Source organism: Myotis lucifugus, unplaced genomic scaffold (genome assembly GCF_000147115.1).
Source record: "Myotis lucifugus unplaced genomic scaffold, Myoluc2.0 scaffold_234, whole genome shotgun sequence".
In the NCBI taxonomy this organism is placed as follows: domain Eukaryota; kingdom Metazoa; phylum Chordata; class Mammalia; order Chiroptera; family Vespertilionidae; genus Myotis; species Myotis lucifugus.
This window is the reverse complement of record NW_005871282.1, coordinates 839091-851415: the sequence shown is the minus strand read 5'-3', so window position 1 is coordinate 851415 and position 12325 is coordinate 839091. Positions and strand designations below refer to the sequence as shown.

The following is a 12325-nucleotide window of genomic DNA, read 5'->3' as shown; positions in this document are numbered from 1 at the left end:
CATCAGCCAATAGTTCCTTACTGAGTGCCCATGGATTTTAGAAATAAATTCGTAACATCTTTGAGACCTTCCTGCTAGGTACTAGAGAGAAGATGACAACCCTTTCCCCATGGGGTTTAAAATCTTGCAGGGAATATAAAGCAATAATTTTGAGGAACCAAGTAGATGACTATAATAAATTAATAACTAACAGAAAATAAAGCAAGCACCTTGGGAACGTGGCCATTCAATATGGCCCACACTTGGGCACTCCTTTTAAGTATTTTAAAATCCTGTGAATTAAGATTCCCTTTGCCCCAAACTCTTGAAGCCCATTTCCCCTAAGTGCTAAGCTGTTGAGAAGAGACAATGAAAGGTGTTCTCATTATCTGTTTTAGCCATGGAGATGGACATTTCACCTCACCAGGACAGTGCTGGGAAGAACACCAATGGAGACAGCTAACACCAGGCTGGGTACCCATAGGCCAGTGGTTCTCATCCTGTGGGTCGCGACCCTTTCACAGGGGTCGCCTAAGACCATCGGAAAACACATATATAATTACATACTGTTTTGTGATTAATCACTATGCTTTCATTATGTTCAATGTGTAACAATGAGAATACATCCTGCATATCAGATATTTACATGACGATTCATAACAGTAGCAACATTACAGTTATGAAGTAGCAACAAAAATGATTTTATGGTTGGGGGTCACCACCACATGAGGAACTGTGTGAAAGGGTCGCGGCATTGGGAAGGTTGAGAACCACTGTTCAGCTGTTGAGAAGAGACAATGAAAGGTGTTCTCATTATCTGTTTTAGCCACGGAGACAGACTTTTCACCTCACCAGGACAGTGCTGGGAATAACACCAATGGAGACAGCTAACACCAGGCTGGGTAGCCATAGGCACTGAACGTGTTGACTGGTCAGCACTACTGCTTTTATTTCCTCCGGTCCACTTGTCACGCTGCCTTCTTCTGAAGAGCTACGAAGGATTTTACTAACTAGGATGGCTGCAATCATTAAAAATTTGGTGAAATTCCAAAATCCACAAACCCTAGAAATTTTCCTGGATCCCCTCCTTGGAGAAATACTGCAAGCAACTTACGACATCCTAAATCAGAGAGGTTGGGCTGGAAAACCATTTATGTAATTTCTCTGCTTTTGTTTTGGGGAATCTTCCAAGAGAAGTGTCTAGAGAATCCGATATAATTATGAGCAGGGTTTGCTAACGTGGCCTCAACAATGATTTTACTTTTCTTGTAACTTTGCACTCCGCTCCACATCATTTTTTCCAGTGGTGTGTCACGCTGTCCCCATGGACTGTCTGGCCATATGCTGGCCTGGGGTTGGCTACAGCAAAAAGGGTGGATGTCCCATTCCCTTCCTCAGCTTGATGCTCATTTCAGTGAAATCTCCCAAGATGTACCCCTTTATCTTTCCCTCCCATTAAATAGATACGCGTTCAAAGAGTCTCTCAGTTTTTAATTATATTTTAAATAGAAAATAGTAACTTTGATCATTCAAGAGCCTTGAATTTTAGCTATGAATTTCCTCCTAATTAGTTAGTCATCGTAACTAACAACTAGCAAACACATCTCTTTCTTTTTCCTCCCCTTCCCCATGTGAGAGATGCTGCTGGGAGAGAGGGAAGGTCGGGATCCTCACACCATCCGCCCCACTGTGATCCGTGCTGCCTCCAACTACTAACTCCCAGCTGCTGGCCTCCACTGCGGGCCACACCCGCACTGAGATCTTGGGAGTGACTGTTTCAGCTCACACCAGGCAGCAATCCAAGGGATACAATCCCGACACGGAATCCAGGTCAACGTGGCTGCCCACTTCGCAGCTAACGGTGCCCCTAACAACCAACATTAGTAATAAACACATGGATCCCAGTTCTCATCCACAGGGCACCTTTCAGGGATGCTGTTCCATGACTTCTCTGTGTCCCTTGACATAGTCGACTAAACAGACAGAAATTTCTACAGTTCCCCAGGCAATTTACACACACACACACACACACACACACACACATCAAGCAATACAAAACAAAACGTTAAGCATTTGTCTTACATTATGGGTGGGGTATCCATATTTGTGGAAGGGGAGGGAATTTTCAGTATTTTGATTTGATACATGACATTATTTATTTTTTTCTTTTTAAAAAATTTAACTGCAAGGAAATTGAATCAAGTAAATTTGAACAAAAGGGGTAAGAACTCCTTTGGGAAGCATTTTTTCCTCGTGATTCTCATTCCGATGCCATTTTGTTTTTACCCTTAAAATAAAACAGATTATAATTGGGATGCACTTCTATTTCAACTATTTAAATTCACTTTGAAATTAACTTTTGACTTTTCTGTCATTCTCTCTTATAACCCTTAGTAAAATACCTGTTTCTTTCCATTTTGTAATCTTTGTGTGGTCTTTTATTTGTGATACTTGTGGTAAACACAGAGTTTGCCTGCTTTCAATTTGTTTGCTAACCCGTTCTATTGTTTATTTTTTTCTATTTTAGAAACAAATCCATAACATCTGGAAGTGTTAACAAGCCATTGTAAATCCAAAGACTTCCTGTGCTGGAGAGAGCGACCCCCTTTTCTCAGAGCGCTGGAAACACTGGGAATAATCCAATTACTGAGAATTACAGGAGTTCTAAAGCAACAGAAGAAATGGATTACTTCCCATGGATTTTGCTGGATTAAGTGTTCCATATTTTAAATCACATGCCTTTTGATATGTATTAATTGCCTGCTGTGTGCAAGGCCATGCGATAGCTCCTATGGAGTATACAATGATGAATAAACGTGAGTCTTGCCCTCAAGTAGCTTTCAGTTGAGTACAGGAGATTAAAAAAAGCTGTAAATGAAAAGAAACTAAGAGCCACAAGACAGAGGAGGTGAAAGCAGGGGGAGAATGATCTCAGCAAGGGAGGGTCTGAAAGATTTCCTTTACTGGTGATGTTTGGGCTGAGCCTTGACAGTTGTGCGGGATTTGAGCACACGGGGGTGAGCACAGGTCGTTGCAGACAGAGCAGCGCACCCAAAGGCATGGGAACAAGCAGCTACGCCAGGCGTTGCAAGAAGAGAGCCATTCCATTGGTTAAGCACGTGGTGCCGAAAGCAGGGTGAGGTGCATGTCAGAACGTACCTGAGAGAACTTACTGGGGTGGTGGTAGGAAACAGAGAGGATGGCTGCACATTAGAGACGAGAAATAAAGTCCTAGTGATCTATTCACTATCACCCAAGATCAACACTGTGAACTGTCAATATGGCATCGTTTCTATGTGGAAATTTTCTACTTGGAATGACTTGTTTTCATTAGTCAGATGTTTTGACTTAATCACTTGATGAAACGCAGCTAACATCTGTGAAATGATGAGAGGTAGAGGCGAGTTCCTGGTCTGGGTTTTGTAAATTTTAAGAAATGCCTATATTATTAAACACTTAGATCCCTCCCCCCCCCCCCACACACACACACACTTTTATTTATTTACTTGTCAATAAGTTTACGTCCTTGAGGGGGCCCATCATCACGTGAACTCTGCGTCCAATGGCCTGAGCTGGAAGGTGGCTTCAGCATTTGGCACGGACCACGCCGCTGTTTCCCAGGGCGTGAGTGACCTTTCCTCTGATTCCTCTGGTGTTTGGTTTGCCACCAGAACTCACTGTGTCGTTCTTTGCTTTGTCTTCATAAGCACATTTCTCACTCAAGTAGAATTCAGTTCCATCTCAAGCCTAAGCATCTTCGGTTTTAAGAAGAGCCGTGTGCTCCTTCTGTTCCAAAGACCCTGCCTAAGCCAGGACAGAGGACGTGGGTCCACGGCCTCCCGACATCCCTGCCATTTCAGAAGTCAGCTTCCTGGCAGGTCTCCACCCACGGCCCCAACATGGCAGAAGGAGAGCGCCTAGTACTTCACATCCTCCCTCCCAATCCCCTCATTTTTTCACATTTATGAATGCCCATTATATACAAGAAACTATGCTTGGCGCTGCGCATGACTTTTTAAAGGGGGTTGGGATAAAAAATAAGAATGGCCCGTAAGAGGGAATAAAATAGGCACATAAATATGAAACAAAGCTACGAAATGAACATTGCTACATGCCAGCCAAGGCTGCGAAGGGCAACACGTAGATCCTGGGGAAGAAAAGGAGTCCATCTGCCACAGCCTCCTTCTACCAGGATCTGATGTTGGCATCATCCCATAGGCCAACAGCACGCATAGATCGAGAGCTTCCATATACATGATCCAACATAGGGACAGACATAAAGTCTTCAGGGAGCTTTTACACGAGCACTAATGCTGCTCTGAAGAGGAGTTAGTTGTACAGAGTAACAGTCATGACAAGTGAAACATGGAAAGGCCACAGTTACTGCCATTTGTTTGGGGACAAAGAGGCAGAAGCTTCTAGATCAGTGGTTCTCCACCTTCCTAAGGCCGCGACCCTTTAATACAGTTCCTCATGTTGTGGTGACCCCCAATTTCATTGTTCCAAATTGAACATAATTAAAGCATAGTGATTAATCACAAAAACAGTATGTAATTATATATGTGTTTTCCGATGGTCTTAGGCGACCCCTGTGAAAGGGTTGTTCGATGTCCAAAGGGGTCGAGACCCACAGGTTGAGAACCGCTTCTCTAGATCTTTGTCTTCTTAAGAACTATTTGTATTAAAATAATTCTGGACTCCCATTGAGTGGACGGACATTGAAAGTATGGGTAGGAAGTAAAATCAGTCTCCATTCAAAGTCTGCAAACACATCGAGTTTGGCTTTGGCTTATCTCCTGTTCTATCAGAAGATGGTGATTGAGGCCTTCTTTTTATCTTCACACAGAATCGGCCACGTTTGCAAAGCCGCTGCAGCTGTGTTGGATGCTGCTGGAAATTCCTAAGCATGACTCAGATGACAGATTATATTTGAGAGAGTCTGGGGGGTGTGCAGAGTGGAGTGTCAATCCTGAGAGTGATTAAGGAGCTCTTCAACTCCTACTAAATGTGGTATCCCAGCCTCCGTGCCACCTTGGAGGTAAAATTCATAAATAATTACTTACACGACTCTGGGGTGAGTCAGTGTGTTAGGTAATGAGATGAATTCCAACTTTCTATGAATTTTCAAGTACAATTACAATAATAATTATGATGGCAAATCACTATCATGGTAACATAAGTAGAATAAAGACTTCATTCAGGAAGACATCATTCTAACACTTCAGAAACTTTCACAGTTCACACATGTACATTAGGGCAGTTTCCAGGAAGTTTTACTGGCTCACATTTTTGTCAACCTTCAATAGTGTATGTGTATATTATATATAATGTATATTTATGCATGTATGTAAACATACATAGAGACATACCTTAAACACACACAAACACATATGTAAATTCTCTTGCATCCCCTAAAAATGGACTCCATCATTCAGTATAAGTTAATGAGTATTTACTCAAATTTTTAAAAATTAGAGCAATATTGGAAATTACTTAAAGATGAACAATAAGCCAAAAATAAGAAAAATAGTGTTTTTAAAAATTGGCCATTAACTCCATCATTTCTCTTCTCTCTATCCTTTTATACTCAATCCCCCAGTAGGAAAAAAAATACAAGATTAAATTCCAAATTTCTATTCATACAATTCCTAAATTGTGTAAAAATATTGTTACTGCAATCAGTGACTAATCTAAGTGGAAAACATGGTGAAAACTTTTGGAAAGTGTGTTATTCAGTTCCAATTCCAATGAGTAATTTTGAGAGTCCTGTAACCTCTTTGAACTTTCTGTTTAATCTTGGGGCAATTTTCAGCTGAAAAAAAATACAAGGATAGAAATGCAAAACCTCAGGTTTAACAGCAAAGGATAGAATAGATAGATAGGTAGATGATATAGGAATAGAGATATGTCATGTGTCCAACATGATCATGTTGTACTAAATGTTGATCATGAACATTTAGTAAAATGAACAACATGATCATTTTACTAATGTCAAGGAAATTTGAGTCTGGTCCAATTTTCTAGGTGAAAGAGAAGTGGTTATCAATATAGTTCTGTAATAACAAACACAAGGGACAATTAACTCTACCTTGGGAACGAAGAGGAAATGAAAGAAAGGATTTTAAAAATTGGTTAGAGTAACCACTCAAATATTTGCCTATCAAATCCCACTACCAATGTCTGCCCCAATTTTGAATCTCTATGGTTAGATACACCCAAGTCCTTCAACTACAGCATGACATTTACAACCATCTTTCTGGCTCTACCACATACATATTGGTATTTGCTGAAATTCTTTTAAAGGAAACCCAACCCTCTAAATGTGATTTTACCCAGGAAACAAAGTTAACTGATCTACCTCCCTAGAAATAGTGAAGAAAATGTGCACGTACTTTACCATTGTTTGGTAAGTTATCCTCATCTAGGCTACAGTTCTGCTGTGGATTCAGTCTATTTTTAAGTGCATGCTTATCACAAGTACATTTTCAAGGGGCTTACAGTTGTTTGAGAGCATATAACAATATCCATAACATAATGCATCTCCTTGTCTTAAGAAAGGAAACCACACACGAAGCAGCACCATGAGAGACAGAGCGCCCTCCTCCATGTGTTTCTCATGAGGTTTTCTCATTGCTCTTGGAGAGAGCACTGCTGACATTCGCTGGCCCACTGAGCTCACCACAGCTGTGCTCATGCATCGCTTCCCAGGCCCCGTTTTCTACTGAACTGGGAAAGATTTGAACTTGGGGTTGGAATTGGCCACACCCTGCTCTGCCTCATCTCTCCACTCTCTCTCGGTTAAAGGAGAGCCAGATGCATCGTGCTGTCATGGGGTTTGGAACTGTATGAAGACTCCAAATGCAGTCAGAGGGCGACCTGGACTGTCTGTGTGAGCTGGTCAACCTCAGGGAAGCCAGGGCTGCATAGGAGAAATGTGTCAGGATTCACCACTGAGTGCTTTCACCCAGCGCTGATACCAGCTCAGATCCGATTTAGAAAACGCAGTGACATGAGGAGGAGGACTGGGGCCTGGGACACAGCGTGAAGGGTCCCGGTGCAGGCCCTCCGAACATGCTCGCGGTGTTGCCGAAAGCTACGTCACAGTCGGGAGCATGAGATGCCTCTTCTCTCTGGGTGTCTCGTGGGCACCTTGAGACACAATACTTTCATGTGCAAAATATCATCTAACTTTCCTTACATGAATGCATCCATCATAAACTTTTCTTATGAGAATAAATGAATATAAATCTTTTACTTGAAAAGCTAATCAATTTTAGGACCAAAAAAACACAATAGAACTTGTAGTACAGGTAATGCCTGAAAGAAAGCATAAAAAGCATAATTTTTAAAAATGCCTATTTTTCACAGTGGAAAAGAATTCTAATGCAGAAATTAAATTTCACCTTCATTGACCACCTCAAACAATAAGATAATGAATAAACATATATGATTATTTTTTTTGTTCAAGCATCAAAGACACCAGGAGGAAAAAAATGAATCATGTTTCTGACTCGTTGTGAACACACACACAAGTTTTAAATCTAAAATGAAGATGGTTGGGAGATAGGAAGATGCACAGACAGCCACCTCTCTCCCCGCATCTCCAGTGTGATCCAGGAGAGCGCATTTGCATAGCCGTCCAATGGTGACCTTTCTCCTCCGCAAGTAGTGACTCTCCAGCCTAAAATCAGCAGATGCACCGTGATTGGTCCAACGACTTCTCCTTCCCTGTCATCCCTCGGATGATGTCATCCGCATCCGAGCATCTTGGTGCTGTTGTAACTGGGCCGGCAGAGAAGCAAGTGTTCCGCTGTCCACGCTCATACAACAGACAGTCACCTGGGAAGATACTTACCACGTGTGAACGGAGTGAAAATTAAGTCACATAAATTGGGAGGTGGAAAGATGAAAACAAGTTTAAAGGAACAAAGCTTTGAGCTGGGTCCTCAGGAAGTGCCTTCAGTGAATGGGTGTGAGGTGCGGAGAACTTTATGTGCACGTACAAGCATGGAGGTGGCCATGCTGAACGTGAACATGGGAAAAATAAAACAAACGCAGGGGGTCTTGACTAGAATAGAGAGGCCTGTGTGGAAGACAGGAATGAGCGAGGGAATGATGGGCTGAGGATTAGGGTGGGAAGAAAGATCTCGCTCACTAGAAGTATCTGGATCCGGTGGACAACCAGGGTTTTCTTGCCAAGATGTCAGGAAGAACTGAACGTGGTCCGTGCCCCTCTCTCACAGGTCCCAGAACTTGTCTCTAGGTCCAGAGATACATTGAAAGGCTGTGTTCACGTGGCCCGAAATGCACGCCTGTGGGCGTCTGAATCCGGAAATTGTTATATTAATCTTTGTAGCAACTCAGATAGAAGGAGGACTTTTTGGGGTGTTCTTTGGATATTCCATGTGATAAGCTGCTTCTTTTCCTGTTTCTTAAAAAGAATTAAGCCATGGAAAGGCTAACTTTTTCTCTAGAAAAATCCGTCCTGGCTTTCACAGCAGCATACAAATTTGAACTCAAGAAATCCCTCTTTGGCTGGCTAAGGAGAACTAGAAACAGCAAAGATAAGTATTTAACTTTTAAAATGCCGTTCAGACATCCGCCTGAAACTACACAGCCGGGACCGGGGGGCGGGGGCGAGGCGGACAAGCAGGCCTTTCTTCCCGGGACTCCCTGACAGCCCCTCTCCAAACGGAGTGAGAGTGGGATCTGGCAAGATCCCAACATAAAACCTTCTAGGAAGATCAGGTTTGCAAATCAGCCATGCCCACGCGGAGGGCACCAACACATCCTTAAGATTAGGCAGGGAATGTTAGAAGGAAAATATTTTTTTTAAAAAGTACATGCATGCCGTTATTTTCTTAAAATACCAGGCAGAGAGAGGTGTAGAGAGCTGGCCTGAAGTTGCCCAGACGTATAGGTGCTTAAACCAGGCAGCAAATGCCTACGTAAACAGAGGCATCCGCCGTCCAGATGTGCTCCCTCTCCCCTCGGTGGGCTGTGTCTCCTGTACGAGCAGAAGACATATTAATCACTCCTTTTACTGCGGAGGGGATGGGTGCTGCTCTCATATTTCAGAAAGGGGCTGGCAAGTGAGCGAAGCCAAACTTTTTCCTATTTAAGGCCACAGCAGCCGGCTCCCCACGGCTGGCTGCGAGGACGGCCCGGTGCTGGAGGGCAGGGGCGACTGATGGTGCTACTCTGAGCGGCCCCTTCTCTCCTTTGTGCACGGAGAGTCTCATGTCTGACCTGTAGACATGACGAGCTTCGTGCGGAAGGGGACCTGGCTGCTCCTCACTCTGCTGCATCCCGCGCTGGTCCTGGCCCAGCAGCTCCCGGAAGGTGAGTGGGTGCCCGTGTTCCCCCAGCTCCCGGGCCTCTGCCTCTCCCTCTGCGGGCACAGGCGGCAGCGAGGGGCGCTGGGCTCCGGGAGGTGGTCCCCGTGTCCGCCTCCCAGATGTGAGCGTGCGGGGGGCCGGGATGCTGCTGGGGAGCGCCTTTGCCTAGAAAGCAGAGTGTCCTTTCTGACTGAGACGCTCGCTGGTGCCTGAGATAAAGATGTTTCCCACTCACTTGCTCTCATGTTCGCGGCCCTGGGAGCTCTTACAGCGGCTTGAAAGCCCCAGTCCTGGATGCTAACGTCCTGGAATGCTTCCCGGGCAGCTGGAAGCCATCGGGCGCCTGGAACGCGTTATGCTCTCCTTTGTATGCTGGGTTCTTTGTAGGGGGGGATAGGGACCCTGTTTTCCCGGGAAGGGAATGCATTTAAATCAGAGCCTGCTTCGAGAATCTTCTAAAGGAAATGCTATACATGATTAGACTCACTGGATAGGTTTCTGTACATGGCAACACGGTCATCCTAAACCCCTTCAACAGGTTCCAACTGTTCCCGGTGTTTCATGGCTCCTAACTTTTTTCTGTTTCAAGCACTTGGCGTGTTGACTAATACATATTTTCTAATAGTTTGTTGTTAAGGATCTAGTGCTTTATGTCTGTCCTGCATTTTACCTGCATCTGCATGGATAAAGAGGATAGTTTTTAAAACATGCCTTCAACAGAAATGCTTGACTTGCCTGCAAACAAGGTAAAGACATGGGGCTGTTTGACTCCCAGAAGCTTCCTGTGTTGTGTATTCTAATAAGTGCAAACAATGATGTTCATGTTCTACTTTCCCCCAAACCGCATCTGCTTCATTATCTGATTATGTGAAAATACTCCTTTAAATTCATACGTTTCTTAGTCATCAAAATCCTGGACATATTGGAATACGAACTTAAAGAGGAATAAGTACTTAAATGTTAAATGTGAAGGTGCTAGAAGAAACCATTACACATCCATTTCCATTTGCACAAAATGTCCACATCTAAACCTATAGCCTTCGCAAACGTGGGGTCTGGAAATGGTTGTCTTTGTTTTTAGTACCAAATACCTTTGATGTTCTCACAGGTCCTATATGTAAGCAGGGGGGACCCCCAATGGCATTTCCTCAGCCGTATTCAGCCTCTGGCCACAAAGAAAAGAAACACTCAAATCCCTGATTCCCTCACCCCCCACCCCTGCCCCCCCTTCCTTCTCTCCCCCTTCCTTTCCCCTCCTTCTTATCTGTCCACCCCTTTTGGCTGCTTTGCACTTCCTCCCCCTTTTCATTCTTTCACTCGTCACCCCACCCCCTTCCCAGGCAAGTCCACCTCTCCTCCTCTCTCACCCCCCCCCCATCCTCACAGAATCCTCATCCTCCACCCTCTCCATCTCCCCCCTTTCCCTCTCCATCCGGACCCTCCCAGAAGATGCTGAACTCCCACACCTTGGCTAGAAAACCAAGCGACTGTCACCACACCCCCACCTCAATAAAGACTTTTACTTTCTTGTGAAGCTTTTAGATTCTTCTGATTTCTGAAAAAGGAAAAAAAAATCACAGAGTTTCCATTTGTTGGAAAGACTACAAACCTTTGGTGTTTAGTTCAAAGACTAACAAAATATTTGTAATTGCCTAGTGGTTATAATTTTTCATAAGCACTGTGGCTATTTGTCTCCTCACCCCAACTTTGGGGAGGAAAAATGTGTGGTGCCTCCATTATCTGAACATTACGTAATTGTTCTAACGCCCCTTTTTCTCTTTAGCCGCAGGGAAGAATAAACAGCTATGGAACTTTGTTGACACTCTTGGGTGCTTTTTAGTTCAAAAGAAATGGAAAGGGATTTTGTTCAGCTTATTGTTTATGTTTAAGAATTTTTTAAGAGAAGACATCTTGTGTTCCCTATGGGTTTTACAAGACAATTCTGCTGGCACATGAGCTTGGGGGAGGTGCCGGGGGGCGGCTGGATGCTCGGCGCCTGGAGAACATCATGTAGTTCTCCTGTGCGCCCTGAGAAAGAGCACAGTTCTAACCAACACTAACCTGGTCTCCTCACACACGTGTCCTGGAACAGAAAGCATGTCCTCACAAAGAATTGTGAAAGTTCTATTTAATTCGTGTATTTGCTTCCACCGATGGAGAATCGTGGTCTGTTTTATATTTCCTGTCCTTTAGGAACATGCCAAATTTTAAGCACAAAGACTCACCCCCTAGTGGCTGACCGGCGGAGTTGCAGAACCAACGCCGACATAAAGGTCACACACAGCTGGATCCCCTGTTTCATAATGAGATTTAAAAATATGACGTGAATGAATGTTAACTATTAAATATGGCTTTCCTAAGAAAATAAGTATATTATGATAGCATAGTGCCACATACACATAGTCACAATATCTAAAGACTATTTGGAGACGAACTTGATGTTCTGGGCCATTTAAAAAATTCCACATGTAAAATATATAACAACTTTTTTTGAATACTTTTTGAGTTTCCGCTATAGTCTTTATTTAACATAAGTATTTCAGGAAGATATTACTCAGTAACATTGCTTCACTGGGGCAGAGAGATAAGCTACATTTGAATGAAAAGTGCTCTAAGTTGTGGCTTATATTTGCTATTCTGATGCTCCCACGGTGACAATGAGCTGCAGGGCTCTCATTGTGTTAGAACTGCAAATGATCGGGGACTCCGAGAATCGGGTCCGTAGCACAGGCTATGAGGATCTCTCCTTCCTGCTTGCAAGGAGAATTTGTAACGGATCAGGTAGCAGTCACGTTTCCTGGTTTGTGTACCCCCATAATGAAACACAGCTACCGAATGGGGAAATGTTAGCGTAAAAATCACTAGAAACAGTTACACTTCTAAGAGGAGAGAATGCAGAATCGCTTACAAGGCTCAGTGTCCAACCCTTAACATGGATTCAGTGCTTCAGTGGAGGTCACACCAGTAAGAAATGATGGTGTTCAGACTAGAACCAAAATTCTGTTAAA

The 12325-nt window shown here is 43.7% G+C and overlaps 1 protein-coding gene across 1 annotated transcript in view; it reads left to right on the top strand.

Moving 5' to 3' along the window:
* The first annotated feature begins 9049 nt into the window (after positions 1-9049).
* The window catches only part of COL3A1 (collagen type III alpha 1 chain), a 37927-nt gene continuing 34651 nt past the window's right edge, over positions 9050-12325 (top strand). The window contains exon 1 of the mRNA XM_023762116.1: positions 9050-9321. Within this exon, the coding sequence (XP_023617884.1) occupies positions 9237-9321 (85 nt within the window). The 5' untranslated portion in view covers positions 9050-9236. The remainder of the gene's footprint in view (positions 9322-12325) is intronic.